We start from the raw sequence: 20,588 nt of genomic DNA, 5'->3' as shown, positions 1-20,588 counted from the left end.
AGCTTGGAGTACGCAGTCATTCAGTAAAGTCAGATAAGAAATCTTAGAAATTATTTGTTGAGTCTCTAAGAATATATATATTTATTAACTAGAGTTTGCTGTTTATCTACGACCCAGCCGTGAGTGGTTCTTAATTGATATTACTTAGTTCTATTAGCGCTGCTATTTCATATTTCCTGCTATCACTAGATGGCCTACGTTGATCCAACCACGGCAGCATTATGTGCTTCCCGGGCTTTGGACTTGGTTTTCTCTGCCCGTCCCTCCTCCTGGCTGAGCGGTTGCTTCTGATGATCCAAAAAGTCAGCGTCATTCCAGGGCTGGTTCACCATGCGCCCAAAGATAATGTAGAAAAGATTGCCAATGAAGAATACGATAGCGGATATAATGAATACCAACTGCCACTCGACGCGATCGTGCTGAAATATCGAAGATTGAAGATTGATTTGATATATAAAGAGAAATATTTTTGATATTGCTAAAGAATCACCTCATTCTTAACTATTATGCCCACCAGCAGCGGCGTGAGAATGGGCACAACATTGGCGCCAGTGTTAACAATGCCCATCAGGATGCCGGCATGGTTGGGCGACAGATCGATGGTGTTGAGGCAACTGCCGATGGTGGAGCCGGCATTGATGCCCACACTGACTGTCATCAGAACAATGGCCAAAGTCTTCTGATTGCTGTCCAGGAAGCTCAGGCCAATCAAGCTGATGGCGGGCAGCCAGGAGGCCAATGAGCTGTAGGTCTTACGTATGCCCGTAATTGTGAGAATGCCGCGCGTTAACAGAATATCCGAAAGAACCAAGTAGACAAAGGCCATGATCCACGAGGCCAAATAGGGCAGCGCCGAGAATAAGGCATTGCTCTTCATCTCCAGCAGCAGCACGCCATTCATGTAGGCAGGAATCTCGGCCTGTAGCGTCGAGTAGCCCCACGATTGGGTGCAGCGCACCAGGAAGAGTGCCCAGAAGGGCAGCGAGGTGAGAATCGCCTTCCAGGGCACGGGTATTTCGCGCGTTGCCTTGATCTCCTCCTGCTTGCTGCTCGCATCGATGATCGATGATTCAATGTAGTTCAGCTCCGCTTTGCTGATCAGCTTCGACTGCCTAGGCGTGTCGGCGCCAAAGATCAGCCATGCAATGCACCAGACCACGCCCACGCCGCACGAGATGTAGAAGATGCCGGGCCAGCCCAAGCTGGAGGCGGCCACCTGTCCGCTGACATACATGGCCAGCAGCGTGCCGCAATCCAGGCCCATGTTGGCCAAGGCGCCCAGCCGATTGCGCTCCGTGGCCGGGCACCAGTTGGCCAAGTGGGCATGCACGCAGGGAAACATCAGGCCCTGAAACAGGCCCATGCAGACACGAATCGCGCAGTATGCCTGCCAGCCGCCCCAGGGCACAAAGAAGGGCACCAGCAGCACCAGCATAGCCGAGCCGAACGTGGACACGAACATGGTCAAGCGGGCCCCGTAGTGCCGACACAGCCAGCCGCCCAGAAACTGGGTCAAAATATAGCCCCAGAAGAAACTGGACAGTATGAACGAACGCTCCATCTCATTCCAATCGTATTCCTATTCGAATTCACAATTCAATTGAGTTCGAAGTGAGCTATATATACATGTATGTATATGCATGTACTCACGGGAAAATTGGGATTCGTGCTCTCCGCATTGGTCATGGCCACAACAGCAACGCCAGCATTGAACTTGGCTATGTAGTTGACGACGATCGAGAGAAACAGCAAAAATGTTTGCACATGACGTTGACCCAGCATGGGACCTAAGAGCAGGCAGGCAGAGAGAGAGAGAGAGAGAGAGAGAGAGAGAGAGAGAGAGAAAGAGAGAGAGAGAGAGAGAGAGAGAGAGAGAGAGAGAGGGAGAGAGAGAAAGAGAGAGAGACAGTGAGAGAGACAGAGAGAGAGAGAGAGAGATATTTAATATATTTATATATATATTTAATATATATAAATCTTAGATTGATCCTCTATAAATAACTCATTTTATTTGCTAATAAAATTCGAATTTTAATATAAATAAAATCCAGATTTAATACATATAAATCCTATATGGATCTTCTATACATAACTCTATTTTTTTTAGCTAACAAAATTCCAATTTAAATATATATACATTCCATAATATATATTTAAATATTATTTGGATCTTCTATAAATAACTCTTTCTTTTGTAACTAAAAAAATTCTAATAGAATTAGTCACTTGCTTCACTTCAATAATTTTGCACTCAAACAAATCTGCGGCATCTGTTTTACGAATTACAACTTGTGAAAATGTCCATAACTATTTCAATATATATTTTTCACTATTGTATATCATAGCCGTACTACAGTTAGAATTTTTCAAGAGACAATTCTTGATGCACATTCCTAAATTGTTCACCATATTCTAGACTTTTCATTACCCTTGTTCACTTCCGTTGTCATCGCTCGATTTTAGATGCGAGAACCGCGCTCGTTCAGCTTCGACAAGCAACTCAAACTCTCAATTGTTTTCCGCTGGCTTTACACCTAACCAGCTGCACGTTAATGCTTCATGCTTTTGCATTTGTTTGAAATCAGCGCACACACACACACTCACTCGCACAGTCGGCTACACACGAAATTTTTTTTTGATAGTTAGTATCAGTGATTTTTCACAGGGTCTGATAGGCCATTGACAGCAAATCAAACAAAAATTTATGCATTCACACACACAGTCACACAGGCTCATTGATTGTGCTGTTCCATTTATTTGCTTAGATAATGCTCACGGCGAGACAGGCAGAAGACGCAGCTCAATTGAGCGCAGGCTCAAGAGGCTTCACTGGTTTTTTAATACCCTATAGAAATATTTTAATAATAATATTCAAAGGTATATAGAATTAATTTACAAAAATCCAAAATATAATATTAATAACACTATTAAATTCACATCACTAAAATTCGTTTAATAAAAGTCAACTTTAGTAAACTCTAACTCAACTTTTACTATTCAAACAGGCAAACAAACAAAATCCATTTACTCATTTGAATATCGTGAATGAGCAATAAAATTCGTGTAACAGCTTTGGCGCACTCTCTCAATAATTGTATATGAAAATTCTTTATTTAATTTATGGCCAGCTGGTTTTTAAATCAAAAAACATTTTTATTCTGTCTCAACTCGAAAATCGATAAGCGGCAGCGCACGGGAATCACAGCAAGGCCAGGGATTTGGTCGTAATCTTATCTCAGCATGTAACGATACCACCGTTACGTTGGCCAACGCTCAGCACTTGACGGTCATGAATGGCCGTCTCGCGTGGCTGCTCAAGGCAGCTTAAGCAAATCTTCAGGCTTATCTCAATGGGCCACTTAGGCGGAGAATCATGCGCAGACTGTGTGAAGTGCGAAATGAGTTTCACTTGAGTTCGATCATTGCTAAACGATTTCCATTTTTATTGAACTAGAACAGAGCTTAGAGCTAGTTGAGTTTCTATACAACGTAAATATTGCTCAGCGACTTTCCTCCTCCTCCTCCTGCAGGCGCAGGATGTCCGCCTTGTTGATAAAGTAGTAGCTCGGCTGTCTGCCCTTGAGATCCTTAGCCGTGCGCTTGGCGCCGTTTTGTATAAGGATGCGACTGACGCTCTCACAGAAATTGGTGCCCAGTGCATAATGCAAGACGGTGCGCTCCAGCTGAGAGAGGAAGAGAGGGAAGATGAGTTAGGCATGATAAGGAAAAGACAAGAAGAGCTTTCTCCAACTCACATTATCTGTAACTTTGAGTGCCTCTGGGCAAAGCTGCACCAGATGCTGTACCATTTCCTCCGACTCCTTCAGCACGGCTATGTGCAGAGCAGTGCGACCTAGAGAAAGATTGGATTAGATACTCTGCTCTCTCTCTCTCTCTCACTCATTCCCTCATTCTTCTTATCTCTCGCCCACCTACCGTAATAATTTTTCGTTTTAATCAGCCATTTCACATTGGGCACGGCGGTTAGCTCTTTGAGCCTTTCCATGTTCTTATCGCGTATCATTTGATGCAGTTCCTCGCGCGTCTCCTCCAGCGTGCGTAAATTGCTCAAGAAGTTGAAAAGTGCCTCGTGCTGATGCTCCGTGGCCACATCTAGAATCGACTTGCCATTCTCATCCTCCACATCGAGTATGTGATCGTAGCCCTGCAGGGCCAGCTGCTCAAAGGGCTCCACTTCACCTGGAAAGGGCAAGGAATGAGTTTAGGGAATTTTAGGGAATACAAGGGTTAATTAGCCCCCACCCAGCACTGCCTGGGCGAGCACATATCGATCGATTTCAGTGGCATTATTGGGCTGATTCGCCTGCAGCGCCACATCCCTGGCCGTGCGATACAGCTCATCCCTGTAGGTGATATCGATGCGCGACTCCTCGATCAGGGTGTACAGAGCACCGCGACGATGCGAGCGGGCGCAGGCAAAGTGCAGCATGCTCTGGCCATGCTCGTCGCGCTCCTCCAGGTGCTGCACAGCCAGTGCGGCGTCCTCATCATTCTCCTCCTGGTCCTCGGCCAGCGAACCGGCATCCAGCTCAATGATATCCGCCTGGCTCTTGCCCGTTCGACTGCCATTGAGCTTGGACACTGAGTTGGCCCGGGCCGTGGAGTTGCCGCTGATCTTGCTGTTGCCCGAGTGGACAACGACCTGGGTGAGGGCCTTGCGCTGACCCATAAATTGCTGCAAGTAGCTGGTTAAATAGGCAACGGGATCCTTCGGACGTTTGTTGGCTATCTCGGTCAAGGCCTTGATCAGCGGATCGGCGAGAGCTGACAAACGAGACCTGATTATGGGCTGATGATGATGATGATGATGATGCTTCACTTACTGTCTGCCAGATATTTGCCCTGTTCCGTCTTGAAGATGGGATTGGCCTGAAAGGTAACGGGCTGCGACTGACCTGCGAATGCAGAGAAGCTTTATAAGACACAGCCGAGGATCAGGATAACATCTAAGTAGACTAAATATATCAAAAATATTATTATATATACAAAGCGAGAGTCGAGTCGAATAACTACTACTTGTAACTGATAAGTGTGGCAAATCATATCAAAGAACGGTACACATTGCTAATTGGGATCGGGATTAGCGGCGGGGTGTAGCAGGAGCAATAGGTACGTACGTGTATCTCATGAAAACTTTTTGCGTGCGACGTTGCGGCCGAAGCTGAGGATGTGGTTTTTGGTATTTAATTAAAACGGTTTATTTGATTTTTGGTTTGTCTGTAAGCTCTATCGATCGATTAGCTGTATATATGTTTATCTCTATATATATATATATTACAATTTAAGTAGTTTTTTTTGTTGTGCTCGGTTGTATTTACAATACAAATTGAATTTGATTAATGTATGAATTGTGCTTTTCATTTGGTTTCATTTGTGGTTTGTTTCTTTGGTTAGTTTCGATCGATAATGCTATGCTTTTTGCGCTTGAAGATCTTCACCAGCATGGTGGCAATATGCTTGGAGTTCGTTAGCGACATGTCCTTCTCCAGCGAGAGGATGTTGGTGACGGCGGTGCAATAGTCCTGGAACAGGACATACTCCACAACGCCCATGCTCTGCATATTGATCAAGCGCACGGTCAGCTTGGACAGGCGATTGGTCACCATGCTCAGGCCGCGCACCGAGCACAGGTGACGCAAGTTATCCAGCTCCTTCATCAGATTGGGCAGCTTCACAATGGTGGTCATCTTGAGGCCAGTGCCCAGGTAGGCTGGCCGCGACTGCAGATAGCCGAGCAGATAGCTCTCCTTGAAGTGCAGCTGCGTCTCCAGATAGGTGACGGCGCGACCCACCCGCGTGTAGGTGGCGCCCATATCCGCCGGATCCTTGGCACTGCTGGCCGAGATGACGCGCAGATGCTCCTGACAGTTGAGCCACAGCGCCATATTGTGGGCGGAATTGACGTAGACACCGCGGCCATACGGCCACAGTGCGCCATTGAAGGCCGTCGACTCGGCTGCCTGCACCAGATCCTTGTCATCGAGCAGGGGTATCATCAGGCCCAGGCTGGCCAGCAGCTTGGCCACCTCCGAGTCCGGCTCCATGAGCTCTGTCAGCGTATAGTAGCTGCCCGATTCCGTTTCGCCAATGGCCTCGGCAAAGCTGGCCGTAAATATGCGGCCCATCATGAGGCGTTCGGCCTGCTCGATCTGGCCAATGGTCAGATTGAGGGGCAGCTCCAGCTGGTCCAGATTCCTGGATGCCTCCACAATGCAACGCGTCACCAGCTGCGACTCGTCGTCGTAGACAAATGCGGCCGTATTCAGACGCTCCCCGTTGTCCATGGGAAAGTAGGCGAGCCGCGGATGCGGCTTGAATTCCGCATCGATGCTCAGGCAGTGCATATCCTTGAGCAGCGGCACCAGAAACTCCTGAAACACCACAAACACATCGAAATCGGGCGCTATAATCCCACAATTGATGTCCTCCTCCAGGTGGCGCAGCTTCGACGTCTTGCGCATCGCCGGCCACAGCACATCGAAGAGATTGTGGTCCAGGCGCGTTTGCCGGCGCTTTATCTTCTCGTAGACGGGCCGCTTCAGGAACCGGCTCAAATAGCTCGTCACGGACAGCTGCAGCGAGGAGGCGCTCAAGGGCTTGCGATGCGACAGGGCCGAGGCGGTCGAGGCACTCAACAGCTTCCCGGACTCTGTAATGACGCTGTAGCAACGTTCGAGAGTTCGCGCTATTTCGCCATCCTGGAGCTCACGACGAGCGCTGTGCAGATCATCGGGCACTGATTGTTGTTGTTCGAGTTGTTGTTGTTGTTGTTGGGCAGCGTTGGGTGTAATTGTTGATGATTATCAGTACAGCACAGCGGGCTAGTTGTAATACCAACACACACACATACACACACAGAGACAGACAGAGAGACACGGCAACGAACACAGAGCAGCTCAAGAGACTTGTTAGTGTGTGTGTGTGTGCTAAAAATAGGCGCATGTGCTCAAACAGGTGCATATGTAGTTCAAGTCGAGAGTGTGATTGATGAGGTCTTGTATGTATGTATGTGTGTTAGTCTATTGGGCACATATATTATTTATGTCTGTGGTTCGGTAATACTATGAAATATGACAGCATACTTGAAGAGGCTACGGCTTTAAATAGTCAGCTATATATAGTATATATAAATATAATTCTATTAGTATTCAATCTTAATTGGAAAGCAATTAACTCTTCATAAATTACAATACAAAGATAAAGCACAGTTTAAATGAGCTCAAATTTAGAATATAAAAGAAGTAAAGGGGATAATTATTTTTTTTTTTATTTTTATATATGATATTTTTTATTTAAAAGTTTAAATAATTAGTTGTATAATTGTTTTTTTTCTTGTCCCGGTTTTTATATTTGCATTTATTTATTTAATTTTTTTTTATTATTATATTATAATTCAAAAATTGTATTATTTTTTATTTTTATTTTTTTTTTAATTTTAATTTTTATATATTTTTTATATATTATTTTTTGTATTTTAATTTTTAATTATTTTATATAATATATTTTTAATTTATGTAAAATTTTTTTTAGATAAACTTTAATTTTTGAAGTTTATATTTTAAATTAAATTTATATCAAACTTTTGATTGTTTTTTTTTTTATAATTTAATTTTAATTTTCCTTTTTTTTTTTAAGTTTGTAATTGTTGTACTCTATTTTTTTTAAGTTTTATACTATGTCAAGCCTTTTATTTTTTGTATCTTACTATTTCTCTTTAAAATAATATGAAATGAATAAAGGAACGTTCTTCTCTCTTTTGAAAAAAACTAAAATAAATTAAAATAAATTGAATGCTGAACACGTTTTGGTTAAACCCATTCAATTGCTTCTGCTAACATTCAAGAAATTGTTGAAAATATATCAGCTTAAAGCAGCAGAGCCTAAGCAGTCCTATTACTATAATAAATCCCCTAATCGCCCTTTTAATTAAATGTAAACATTTCAATTGAAAGTTGTCAGTATCAATTACATACCGAATATATCGTCTATATTATGGATAATCTCATTGAAAAATTCTCGATTTGCCGCCATTTTGTTGCGTTAGGACCTGTCCGCGGCTAACTGTGAGACCAACTGCGCGTATTAGCCACCAAAAGTTGACTAACTATGCGAGCTATACGAGCTATACGAGGTATGAATACGTGAGTGCGCAACCAGCGAAGGACGCGTATGTGTATGTGTGTTGGTGTGTGTGTGTGTGTGTGTCAGCTGGTGTGTAGGTGTGCGTGTGTGTATGACTGAAAATCGATGCTTGGCGCGGGCAAAGTCAACGAGCCAGCCAATCAAGTCCGGAAGTTTCGGTTAGTAAACAAAAACAAAAAAAAAACGTATTTAATTATTTTTTACTGCGAGTGCCTTCTGATGACTAGTCAAGTGTGTGGCTATGCATGTATGTGTGTGTGTGTGTATTTTGATTATGCGTGCAACAACAACAATGCCAAAGCCAAACAGCAAAGCAAAAACAATTTAAGCGCAAAAAAATACACAAAACAAATAACGGATAATTGAGTGTTTACCTTGATCGCTGAGCAACTGGTTCTCCAGCTCCTCGGCCCCGAATACGGTCAGCAGCTCACTGTAGGTGAGCACATCTTTCGACTTCTCCATGTCCACATAGAACTCGGGCGTGTGGCCCAGCTGCGTGCGTGTAGAATTTTTAAATTGATGTAAGCCTTGTGGTTAATCTCTTATTTATAAACGATATTGATTCAAGTTCGAAGACAAGGCTCTTCAGCTAACTGCGACCCAAATGAAAGTCACATAGGCCTTAACTTGACCCATTTTCCGGAACTAAATTTATAGTTTCAAGTCTATGGCTAGGCCTTTTCAATGCTAATGGCAGAAAGGAGTAGAGGGATAATGCAGCTGTTGGTCTTTCCAGCTGAATAGATAATGAGGCGGGAAGGCTATGCGTAAGCAGAAAGTTTTTAAATAATTACTGAAAGGACTTTCATTAAGAGGACTTTCATTGCGAGGACGCTCATTAAGCTGTTGTACTAAATAGTAATGTAAAGTGGATCCGGCTTGATAGGTCAATTAACTAGCAGTGCAGCAGAGGACTTTTCTGTACTAAGGGTATTTAAATTTTCTTTTTATGGTAAATTTAATATTTGTTAAACGATCATCAGACTAAATATTTTGTCTTTAAATTATGAATTAAATTTAATCAGCTGGAAAATGAGATAGAGATTTACTTTAAAGCTTTTGAAACACTATTCAAACAAAGAAAACTTTGTTTTAAGTGCAAATGTATTGGTAAGTTAATGATTTTTGACACATATTTTCTATACCTGCTTAGAACTTAAGAGGGCATATTAGTTATATTAGTTGTTTATATATTTATATACAGTAGGTCTGCTTATAGCGACGTTCAATCGACAATGGACAATCGTTATATTCAGATGACGCTATAGCCATATAAATTTACTCTTGTAAGTTTGTCTAGGGATCCGAATTTTCGTCTCAAGAACCATACGAACATTTAAAGCGGAGTCGTTATAACCAGACTCTACTGTATATTTTGTTCTAAGTCTTCTACATTGTGGTAACTGCCTATACATTAGAGCTTGATCTTCGTATAACCTAGATAATTAATTATTATTATCCGCTCACGAAGCAATATGAGGTATATTAGGTATACTATGATTTGAACTGCCTTATTTATAAGACACAAAGAAGAATGTCTCTACCTAAATTAATTAATTAATAAAATTATATATGTAACTGTACATATCTATACGTATATATACAAATTTACAGGGTAACTAACTCATTGAGGCGACTCTACTAGCCTAGCATACATCAATTTATTCACGGTGTACGATTATTCTAACTGCAAGCGCCAGCAATTCTCAATTTTCTACCATTAAGAACTGCTTAAATTAAGTAACGTTGCTCTATGTAATGCCGTTAGCTCTTAATTATGCAAGAGTGCTCTACATAACATACAACATATACATATATATATACCTTGTCCAGCGCTTTTGGATCGGCGCCCAGCTGCGTGAGGACATTGTAGAAGTGGCCGTTGTCCTTAATTGTGGCCGCATAGTGCAGCGGCGTGCGTCCGTCATTATCCGTAATTGCCATGGTCTCCGGAAAGCGTGAAGCCAAATAGCGTACGATATCTGAGGGTTGATTGAGGCTTAGAACAAAACTGTGATGGAGGCAGCCAGCACTCCCTCTCCACTTACCGCTGTGGCCAAAGAGGACGGCAACGTGCAACGGCGTGGCGCCATTTGGTGATATGTCGTCCTTAGCAATGGCAAACTTCCGGCGATCCAGCGCCTGCTGCAGCGCCAACAAACTGCCGTCACGTGCCGCATCGTGCACGCGATGGATTTTCTCCTGCAAAAGGCGAGCGAGTGCAGCAATTAGTGGACAATGGCGCATGCATAGAGCAAAGGCTAAGGCGAAGGCTATCGCCGGCCCTGGTACAGACCATGTAGCTGGGCACGTTGTTGAGAAAGGCCTGAATTTCCGGCTCCTTGGACTTGAGACCCAACAGACGTCCGCCCTCGCCATTCAGCACTATCTCGGCCAGCTGCTCCATGTCGCCCGACTCGATGATCTGCTGCAGGCGGCCATCCTGTGAAGAAACCAAGAGTTAAACATTGCAGCGGCGGTCCACACAGAGCGACATTAGTTCTGGTGTGCATCAAGTGAAAGCGGGTGAGTCGGTGCCGAAAGGAAAGTCAAGGAAAATCAAAATAGTGGAAATTTAGATAGGGCAAATGATGGAGCGAGAGCGTGATTCAGTTAAAGTTTTGTTTGATGGGAGATAGAAAAAAAGTTTAGCCGCTTATACTTCATCCACTTCATCATAAGCTGCTGATGTTTGAGACTGAACTGTATAATCCTCGGCGGCGCCCTGCACGAAGCCCTCGATGGCCAGCGACGATGTGAGCGAATCGCCGCCATCGTTATCCGGCACCAGTTGCTGTTCGGCCTCCTCGACGTGAGCTGGTTTGGCTGCTACCACATCCTGCAGAGAATTTTGCGCATTTATTCGGTTGGCTTAAATGGCCTAAACAGCTAAGGATTAGTTAAAGAGTGCGCAACAAGGATACGAAACACAGGACTAAGAACAACTACAACAAAAGTAATGGAGGGGTGAGGGTGGCGTGAGGAGTGGTTTGATTTGTGGTGCGAATGAGTGCGTCCTGCTACTGCTGCTGCTCCTGCTACTACTCCTGCCAGCTGCAACTCCTCGTCGTATACGTAATATTGCGCATACGCTGCATTAACTTGATTGCATTGCAGCCAAGCAGAGATACGATCTCGAGTCATTAGAAATTTGTTGTGCTGCAAAAACACCCACGCAAATGTGTAGAAAACAAATTGAATGTAATAAATTGCAGAATATGAATAACTAGTATACAAGCAATATATATACATATATATGATATATACACACGTATGTATATGCCAGCAATATCTAACGTTTACAACTGTTCTTGACGTATTGCATGCTCAGTTGCCATTCGAATGGCTGCCTGACAGCCAGGGAGAAGGACATGCCAAGCGAAAGTGAAATGCCAGAGCACACATGGAGCATACGATTATTTATAGATGTATATAGAGTCTGCCTACCTCCCCCTCTTTAGTATTTTTATACAAGAAAATGGGGAAATGAAAGTGTATCTGCAGTCAAACAGCTGCTGATTTGGTTTCGTTTGTCAAATCGATATGCGCAAAAACAATTTCGCAATGCAGCCATTGATTAGATCTATAAACAAACAGAGACAGCGAGAGTGAGAGAGAGAGCGAGAGAGAGAGAGAAAGAGAAAGTGAAATGGAGTGTGGGCGAGAAACATACACAAATGACGAATGGATTATGGGAAAAATGTTAGATGGAAATCGAGTTCGAGTGCAAAACATAAACAAAAACACACGAGTTGCGTTTACTTTATTGCAGAGTTTGATATTATTTTTATGCTTGTTTAGAGTAAGAAATTTAACACACGTTTACAAAATACAATTGATTAGATAGATATATCAATATGGGGTAATAGACGATATCGATTTTAGCGTATTTAGACAAGAGATAGATATAGCTGTGTTATTGTTATTGTTGTTGTTGTTGCTGTTGCGGTTGCGGCTACGTTGCTGTTGCTGTTGTTGTTGTTGTACAGAGTTGAGCTATACATATATATATATTTGAGCTAATTTCGTTTTTGTTTTTGTTTTTTTTTTTGTACAGTTCACAATTTGAAAACAACAAAAGAAATGGTAAAACGCTTTGAGCAAACGCCACACAAATAACATCGAATCGTTCAAACAATTGCTGACTGCACATGAATTGGCATTTAAAGCAAGCCAATCTGTACCTCATCGTCGTCCTCCTCCACTTCCTCCTCCTCAGCAGCAGCAGCAGCAGCAGCATTTGAAGTTTGCTTCTCTTCTTTAGCCTCCTCTTTCTCCTCGTGTGCTTCTTCTGCAGTTTCTGTTTCTTGCTCCTGCTCCTGCTCCTGCTGCTGCTGCTGCTGCTCTTCCGCTGCCATTTCCGTTTCCGTTTCAATTTCCATTTCCGCTTCGCTCTCATTCACAATCGCTTCAGTCTTTTCGTTTGCATTTTGCTCACTCTCAGCCCCAACAGCATCATCCATAATTCCATTCTCAATCGGTTCTACACTTGTCTCTGCCCCATCGCCATCCATCGCCGGCTCCGCTGCCTCGGCCTCAACTTCAGCTCCTTCAGCGCTTACAGCTCCTGCAATATTCTGCAAAAGTAAACAATTGTCGACTGATTGCTTTCCTTTGTGAACACGTTCTAGTTGTTTTATTTTTATTTTTTATTTTTTTTTTATCTACATGGATCAGTCGAGCTGACAAAGCGCTTGATATGCGTGTTCTTAAACCTTTCTTTTTGTGTTTGTGTGGGTGTGTACTTTGTTATTATATACAGTTTGGGAGGTGTGCAACTCTATCGCCAATTTATCGATTGCTTATCAACGAAGAATTTATTCATAGAAGACTTCTGGGCAAAGACCTGAAAGCTATTGTAGATTTATAATATAAATTGTCAAAGCTATTCATATATCGTTAGCGCGTTTACGATACATATACGGTAGTTCTTGTATTTTTCATTTACTCGCAAAGCTTTCCAATGTGGTCGATTTTTCTTGGAGATATACGAAACTATATTTAAGGCTATGATTGCATGAGTTTAGCTGATGAAAAGCTTCTATAGTACAGTAAATAATTATGTTGCTAAGTATTAAACCGATAGAAAACTAAGAGTATTTACAAGGGATATGAATGTGTGTGTTTTATTCATTTTCTTGAGCACAGTACTGAAGGCAGTTCTTGGGTTATTTAAAGACAACTGAATAATTCCTTAAATGCAATAAATGTAATCAGTTTTACTCTGATTCTGATTTAATAGGCAAATTTGACATACCTAAAGCTAAAATCTCATATATTTAAAGGCAACTCTATATTAGTTTAAATTTTCTGAAGAGCACTCATCAGAGTCCAATAGACTTTGCAAAAGGAACGTCTAAGTAATATCCCAGAAAGACAAACCTGAAGTTTCCTTCGAGAGGATTGCCAAAGGGTATTTTCTCCCACAGACTTCATAGGTTAACAGTATATCAGTGTAAGTATATTTATGTAGGTGAATAAATTTCTCTCTATGTGTGTGTGTGTGTGTGGCTGGGGCATAAAAGAAAGCCGCATCCTAGCCGACAATAGCTTACTTTGACAGCAACTAAGACAAACGATTGCAGCTGCAGCTGTTCGCTCGGCTAGTGGACCCAGAGAGAACTACTAAAACTAAAACTGTACAGCAAAAGCGCGGGGTGCAGAGCGTCTAAACAGCAAAAACCAAAAATAAAGGAACTCAGGCCATGGGCCTGGCTAGCCTCAGGGGACTTACCTCAGCATCGCTTTCAGTGTCGCCGGCTGTGTCGTTGCCATTGCCGGTGGCAAAAGCAGCCGGAGTTTCGGGACGGCGCTGTGGGACCGGCGATGCGGCCTTTGCATCATCATTCGCATCGGCATCCGCTGCGGCAACTCCATTCACATCCGCCTCCGCCTTGGATAATTCATCATCCTCAATGGCGCTGGTACTGCGTGGATTTTGTTTCGATTTCGATCAAAATGCAAAAAACTCTCAAAAGCCATGCCCAAAACCAAAAAAATAAACAGTAAATAAAAGAGGAAACGTAGCAAAAGCCTTTAGCCAGCCCCGCCTCAGCCCCCCGCAGCGCATCGTAAAGCTGGCCATGCTAGAGGCCAAGTCAATGTCAACGGCGTTTGCCAACAAACCACTTACCCATCATTCGTGTCCAGTTCGGAGGTGTTCTCAGCGCTGTCGTCCAACGATTTACGACCGTTCTCAATGACTGCCGGCTTGCTGGACAATTTCTATTGAAGACGAGACCACACAAGCTTTTCAATTAGCCAAGCAGCAAAAGCCTCAGCTCTCTCACTCCCTCCCTCTCTCACACACTCTCCATCTCCCTCGCACTTACCTGCTTGCTGCTGCTGCGACTGGCGTCACCGCCAGCATTACTATCGTTATCATCGCTCAGCGCCTCCCAATCGGTGACGCTATCCGGGGAGATGCGCGGCGCCTCCGGCACATAGACCAGAAAAGCTCGCTCGATTTCGTGTGGCTTATGGCGATAGTATGAAGGGGTCTTCATTTTCTGAGAAATTCGAGTCGAAAAATTAGTTAAATGGAGAGTTTACTGCAAGCTCGTGAAACTGTAAAGTACTTGGGAGAGTCAATAAGTGAACTAGGTATATTATGAACTAGGCTGTCATCATTATTGACTCATTTATGAGGGTTTTTTTTAGTAATAAGCAAAGTATCATGGGAATAAATGATCTGGAAATGTTCTGATTGAAGAACTAGTTCACCAATTGGACCAAAAAATGAACCAGTTCATCAATCTATGAACCAATTAATGGTCTAGTACGCCTGCACATGGCCCAAAAACTAAACTAGCTAATCAGTTCATGAACCAATAAATGAACTAGTTCTTTTATTCGACCTATTAAGGTTATTTGTGTGCATGTGTGCTCATATATGTATGTGTACGTGTCCGTTACTCACATAATCCTGCGCCTCCTCATCACAGCCGGCCTGTGTGAGCAGCGTATAGCAGCGCATGTTATTCTTGGCACTGGCGGCCCAATGCAGCGGCGTCTTGCCCGTGATATCGATCTCGTGTGCGCCCTCTGGCCAGAGTCCCACTAGGTATTCCAGCATCTTGGTGTGACCCAGGCCAGCGGCCTTGTGTATGACGTTCAGGCCATTGCTATCCTTGGCCGTGACCAGGGCTGGCGGCACCGGCGGCTCCAGCTGCATTTGCAGCGACTCCAAATTGTTATCGATCACCGCCTGGTGCAGATCCTTCGTGGCATTCTATAGCAATCGCTGTACCGTTATCGGCGCACAAGTCAGTTGTCAAACGAATAAAATGGAGCTTACCATGACGTGCGGCACGGCGGCTAAAAATCGCTTGACACGCCCATTGTTGCTGGCCTGCTGACAGAGGCGCTGTCCCTGGCCCGCCCACAAAATGCGCGTCAGCTTGCCAATATCCTTTTCGTGCATCCAGATGCGGATGGTCGATAGCTTCACCGAGAAATCTATTATCCGCAAACAAATAAATGAGAAATCCAAGTGCAGTCAAAAATTAATTTAACACCCAAAATTTGCATAGTACCAGACACGCCCAGTGTCCCCGTTGCCGCCCCCACATTGCCCTTCGTCTCGTGCTCTTCCGGTTTCGATTTCAGCACAAGTTTTAGTTGTTGTTGTTGCTTTTTTTTCGGCTATTCGTGTTTGCATGCAATTTGCAAGTAAAAACGAAATTAAAAGCCAAGCAAATGCTCAACTTAAAGTCTCAACAACTTTACGAATTTACTTTAGCTTTACTTTCCTTTTTTTTGACTTTCAAGTTTTCTCAGGAAATTTTCGTTCGTTTTTTTCATTGTTGAGACCTTGAAGGTCGTTGCATTTGCTATGCAAGGCGTGTAGCTCTTGAAATATTGAGCAGTGATTTGGGAAACTGACAGCTGGCGGAGAGCCTTCGGCCGTGGGCCGACGAAAACGCTTAACAAATACAAATATTACTCATACGCACCGTCGTTGCTCCGTGGCTTGCGTCCATTCTGGCCCGCCGCCTGTCCATTCATCGGCATGACTGCAAGGATATCAGACATAGTTAAATTCTTGATTTCGTTGCTTGAAAATAATTCGTAGAAATCGAAATCTATGTATAGTCTATGCTTGTTTTTTTTTTGTGTCTGTATGTACGTATGTGCTTGATTAATTATGAAAGGGCCTTCGGAACGAACTGCCTGCCTACTTGATGAGCTCTATTATTTGCTTGAAGGACTTTGCTCTGCAGCCGTTAGTTGTGCTTCGTATTGCGTGTGCCAGGCAACTAACATGGCTGACCAAAGCAAGGTGTTGAATTTAGGACAGCTCAATGTGTTATTTCTCATTTTTCTTCGTTGTTTTTTTTCCCATTTCTACACTTTATTTTTGCTTTTGTTGTGCCTTTTGCCATGGTGGCCAAGGTGGGCGGTAATTGCGTCCTGTCGTTCGCCCTTTTTCCCGTGTACTACTGGGTAAATAAGTTCGCTACATATTTGTGTACTATTTATATGCAGTGTGAGTGCTGGCAGTTTTATTATGGCTCCATCGTGTTTTTTAGCGCTTTCTTATCTCCCATCGGTCAGCAGTGACTCTCCCATCGAGTGAAAGCTCACAGCGCACAGTTTGAGTGCAGCCTAATTGTGATGTCTACAATTTTGGCTAACACGAGTATCAGCTGCAGGCTAGATCTGCGATAGCTGCTTGTTGGAAATGCTCAATGGTTCCTGTAGGCGTCCACAGGAAGCCCAATGGGTATTTATAGCATGATAATGTGACTCTTTATTAAACTATAAAGCTTCTTTATGGATCTTTTGTGTAATAAATCTACGTCTTTGAAGCCTTTTTATAATGTCTGCGTCCCTCATTCTTTCTCTTTCTGTCTCTTCTTTTTTCTTCACTCTGTCCTCTCCTTACTTCTTTATCGCTTTAAATAAAATTTTACGCCTAGACTAGCACAAGTATCCCCAAGGAAATAGGTTGCCGACATATTATTAATTTAACAGTTAATCAAAAATAAATTAGGAATAAATATTAAGTTCTATATATATTATTAATAATAAATGATATTTCGCTACCGATTTTATATGAAAACTCACTCTCTACCTGTCCACCTCATTATATTGCTCTCCCTCTCTCTCTCTCTCTCTTTCTATTTGCCTGTCTCTATCTCCTTCTCTCTGACTCTGCCTTACACTCTCTCCCTCCCCCAATCTCCGCTCTCTATATTGCCCCTCTATCTATCCGTCTCTCTCTCTCTTTCTCTCTGCATGCCTCTCTCACTACCTCACTCTCTCTCTCTCTCTATCTCTCTCTCTCTCTCTCTCCTTGCCTTCCTCTCTCACTACCTCTCTCTCTGTCTCTTACTCTTTTTCTATACCTCTTGCTTTGTCTGTCCCTCTCTCTCTCCTTCTCTCTCTCTCGCCCTCTTCCTTTTACTCTCTTCCTCTCACTCTCTCCATCCCTGCCCTATCTGCTTCCTTCTCTCTCCCCTCCTCTCCGTCTTCCTCTCCAACTCAAGTCCTCCCCGGAAGCAGCCTTTGCGATAGCCGTCCTTAACTTTATAGCAGTATTTATATTTAGCCAGTTACCTCATGACAGACTCCTAAGTAGACAGACCAGACCACAACAAAACATAGAATAGGCACGCTGCCAAGTTCCTCTATAGCCACTTGTTCAAGCAACCTGTTCATTAGCTACAAGAACTGTTTCTTTATTGCCTTGCCCCTGGCTCATTTGAAAGCGCTGGCCATAAATTAAGCACACACATGTAAATTAGATTCGAGTGTTGCTCGCATCGCTTGCCACACAAAGCTGCGTGTGTGTGGGTGTGTGTGTGTGTGGCAATAAAACACAATAGCGAAAAAAAAGGAGGACTGCAAAAGGGCAACAATTGCCACGGAAATGGCGCATTAGCGATTGCCACTTAATGTCGTCGCCAGTTGCTGTTCCAACTACTCCAACTAGAACTCCAACAACTCCTGCTGCGCCTCCTGCCAGCTAGCTTTACTTGTTGAGCTGACATTGGGGACTCACGCAATATGCAAATTTTGGCCATGTCTGCGCTTTGTCACGCATGGCGTGCCTCCACTCCCCCACTCTCGCCCTCCCACTCTCCCTCTCTCTCTCTTTCACTCATACTGTGTGGAATTCCCTTATGTGTTACTTAATTGGCTGGCACACACATCAATCGTAATTGGCTCAATTAGCTGCGCACAACTAATGAATACGAATGGCACTCAATATCCCTCAGCTATTATTCATAACTTCATGGTGCACTCACCCTTTGGCGGCGATGAATGGTAATAGAGTCCATGAAATCTGCGTCTACGCTTTGGTGGCATGCCTTCAAACAGTTACCGTTATCGTCTTGTGCCACAAATTTCGGAACAGCAAAACACTTAAAGTCCACGACTCTGCACATTGCTCCAGTCGCGATTCAAAGGACACATGTTTCCTTTTTCCTTTTTCCGCTTTGCTTTTATTTTACGTTGCTCACAAATTTTTCACAATTTATTTGTATTCATTTATATATAATTTTTATTGTAATTCTTTTTTATTTTATTTTGCTGTCCGTTCGCTCGTCCGTTGGCTTTGAAAGTTCAACGACGTCTGGCGCTCAGTTTTAGCTGTTGGTCAATACGCATTCAGTGTGAGTGTGTGTGTGTGTGCGTCTGTGTGTGTGTGTTGCGGTTACTCAACAATTGCCAATGCTCAGCTCAGGCTTTTGTCGTTCATTTGGCCAATTGCAGTGCGCGAATCGCGTGCCATTGCATTAAATATGAATGGCCGGAACACTTGTATGGGGGCGTATGCCATATGTAAACATGCTCAGCCTAGTTTTAAAGCCACTAGATAGCTGAGTGCACAGAGGCGGGCATGCAGGACGTAGGACGAGATCTAGCAAAGACAAACTTTGAAGGAGGCGCCAGCGCTACATAAATCATAAATCTATAGAGAAATCGAAATAATTTTTATAATTTTGCAAGGCATAAAATTATATATACCCCATACAGAACTCAATAGAATTCCTGCTCACATTTTATATTATTTTGTGAAATATATAAGACTAATACATGTAGGTATAATAATTGTTATTTAGAATTCATTTTTGGTAACAATTAATAAATAAATGTACATATATCATTCTCGAAATGAAATGCTGTTGCTTATATACGTTTTATAAAAATTTAATAATCATTGTTTTAAAGCTAAATAAAAAAAATCAAAAATATATAATATTAGCTTACAAAGAATTTTTAAAATTAAACTCTGAGCTGTTTTAAAGCTAAATAAAAAAAATCAAACATAAATAATATTAGCTTACAAAAAACTCTAAAAATTAAACTGTGAACTGGACACAGCCAGAAAAAATATTGATATAGTATAAAAAATGAAACTGCTTTAAGTTATAAGAACTTTCAATCATTTTTCATAAATATAAAATTACATGTTTATCCTCTTCACTTCATAATAATAAATTTTTTTAAAAATTATTTTATTATGTGTAGAACCGGGTTTTTTTAAATTAATTTTTTTAAGTGTAGAACCAATTTTTTTTTTTTTTTTTTTTTTTTTTTTTTTTTTTTTTTTTTTTTGATTTTATTTAAGCGTTGAACCTGTACATGCAAATATAGTACTTTAACAACACAGTTGGGATATTATATTAGAGCCTAACCTTCTGATGATTCAGGAGGACTTACAATATATATTTACAAATATCACTAAACTAAAATTATCTAATAAAAAAACGGTTCTACATTTAATAAAATAATTTTTTTTAAATTTATTATTATGAAGTGCAGAGGATAAACATATATAAATAACCAAAAAATTCCTAATGCTATAAACCAAATCTTCAAAAAATATAATATAAAAGTTAAGCACTTTACACTTTAGCCACGAATAGCACAAAAACCAAACACAAAGTACAAAGCTGTTTAAATATGTTTCAGCATAAAACTCTATCGATGCCTATTCTAAAAAATGCATAGCATACTATTGGGAGCAACGACAGCAGCTTGAGGACTGACCAAAACCGTTGCATACTTTTGCCGGCGGCGGCGCCTAATGAAGCCACGAACGCACGTACACACATACAATTGCCGCAGCTGCGGGCGACGACAACGAAAACAAACCAATTAGATACAGGTCGATAATTCGATTTCGAAATAAAATAACACGTTACTATCAAAAGTAGAGCAGGACTTCAAGGTCCTGTGTACGTGGCAGGAGCAGGTGTTTAAGTGTTTGCCCAGCACGTGGCAGCAAATGCTGTGTGAACTTTCAGTTCGGCCAACAACTGCAGCCGATTGCCAAACGGGCTTCAAGTCAATACTTTCTGAATGACTAATTGAGCGCCAAGTGTCCAAATGGACATTGCGTGAGCAAAAAAAACAACAACAAGCAAAGAAAATAAAATGAAATTGTAAAAGAATTGGAAAACCAATTG

General features: G+C 42.4%; 2 protein-coding genes across 9 annotated transcripts; both read right to left on the bottom strand.

Moving 5' to 3' along the window:
- Positions 1-50: 50 nt before the first annotated feature.
- MFS1 (Major Facilitator Superfamily Transporter 1) lies at positions 51-2,565 on the bottom strand. The gene is made up of 4 exons (XM_018106209.3): positions 2,429-2,565; positions 1,651-1,787; positions 491-1,579; positions 51-419 (listed from the first exon to the last, which is right to left on the bottom strand). Exons 1-4 carry the CDS (start codon positions 2,448-2,450, stop codon positions 195-197), a joined length of 1,473 nt encoding a protein of 490 aa, XP_017961698.1. The 5' UTR covers positions 2,451-2,565; the 3' UTR covers positions 51-194.
- Positions 2,566-3,409: 844 nt separating this feature from the next.
- On the bottom strand, positions 3,410-18,885 carry LOC108655246 (arginine kinase). Of its 8 annotated transcripts, XM_089261014.1 has the most exons (18): positions 18,420-18,705; positions 16,122-16,181; positions 15,464-15,624; positions 15,086-15,397; positions 14,499-14,675; positions 14,300-14,391; positions 13,901-14,093; positions 12,351-12,743; positions 10,829-11,005; positions 10,463-10,609; positions 10,215-10,368; positions 9,991-10,148; positions 8,538-8,658; positions 4,845-4,916; positions 4,264-4,785; positions 3,937-4,200; positions 3,756-3,853; positions 3,410-3,683 (listed from the first exon to the last, which is right to left on the bottom strand). In XM_089261014.1, exons 1-18 carry the CDS (start codon positions 18,478-18,480, stop codon positions 3,501-3,503), a joined length of 3,345 nt encoding a protein of 1,114 aa, XP_089117140.1. In that variant the 5' UTR covers positions 18,481-18,705; the 3' UTR covers positions 3,410-3,500. The 8 variants fall into 8 exon arrangements, with proteins under 8 accessions (XP_089117140.1, XP_017961690.1, XP_089117138.1 ...); XM_089261012.1 differs by lacking the exons at positions 3,410-3,683; positions 3,756-3,853; positions 3,937-4,200 and adding an exon at positions 5,139-6,757 and having other exon boundaries at positions 4,716-4,785; positions 18,420-18,876; XM_030383525.2 differs by lacking the exons at positions 3,410-3,683; positions 3,756-3,853; positions 3,937-4,200 and adding an exon at positions 5,139-6,757 and having other exon boundaries at positions 4,716-4,785; positions 10,871-11,005; positions 18,420-18,875.
- Between the last annotated feature and the right edge of the window lie 1,703 nt (positions 18,886-20,588).

This window comes from Drosophila navojoa, chromosome 5, assembly GCF_054131105.1.
Source record: "Drosophila navojoa isolate 15081-1374.11 chromosome 5, UAZ_NAV_1.0, whole genome shotgun sequence".
In the NCBI taxonomy this organism is placed as follows: domain Eukaryota; kingdom Metazoa; phylum Arthropoda; class Insecta; order Diptera; family Drosophilidae; genus Drosophila; species Drosophila navojoa.
This window is presented reverse-complemented; position numbering and strand designations above follow the sequence as displayed.

Bases quoted from the DNA above. Each gene is read 5' to 3' on its own strand.
- LOC108655246 (XM_089261012.1), bottom strand. From the start codon at position 18,480: ATGCCACCAAAGCGTAGACGCAGATTTCATGGACTCTATTACCATTCA. The intron at 15,398-15,463 runs GTAAGCTCCATT...CGATTGCTATAG, and splicing joins CCGCCGTGCCGCACGTCATG to AATGCCACGAAGGATCTGCA. The intron at 12,744-13,900 runs GTAAGTCCCCTG...TTACTTTTGCAG, and splicing joins ACACTGAAAGCGATGCTGAG to AATATTGCAGGAGCTGTAAG.
- MFS1 (XM_018106209.3), bottom strand. From the start codon at position 2,450: ATGACAACGGAAGTGAACAAGG. The intron at 1,580-1,650 runs GTGAGTACATGC...GAATTCGAATAG, and splicing joins GCACGAATCCCAATTTTCCC to GAATACGATTGGAATGAGAT. The intron at 420-490 runs GTGATTCTTTAG...TCGATATTTCAG, and splicing joins GCATAATAGTTAAGAATGAG to CACGATCGCGTCGAGTGGCA.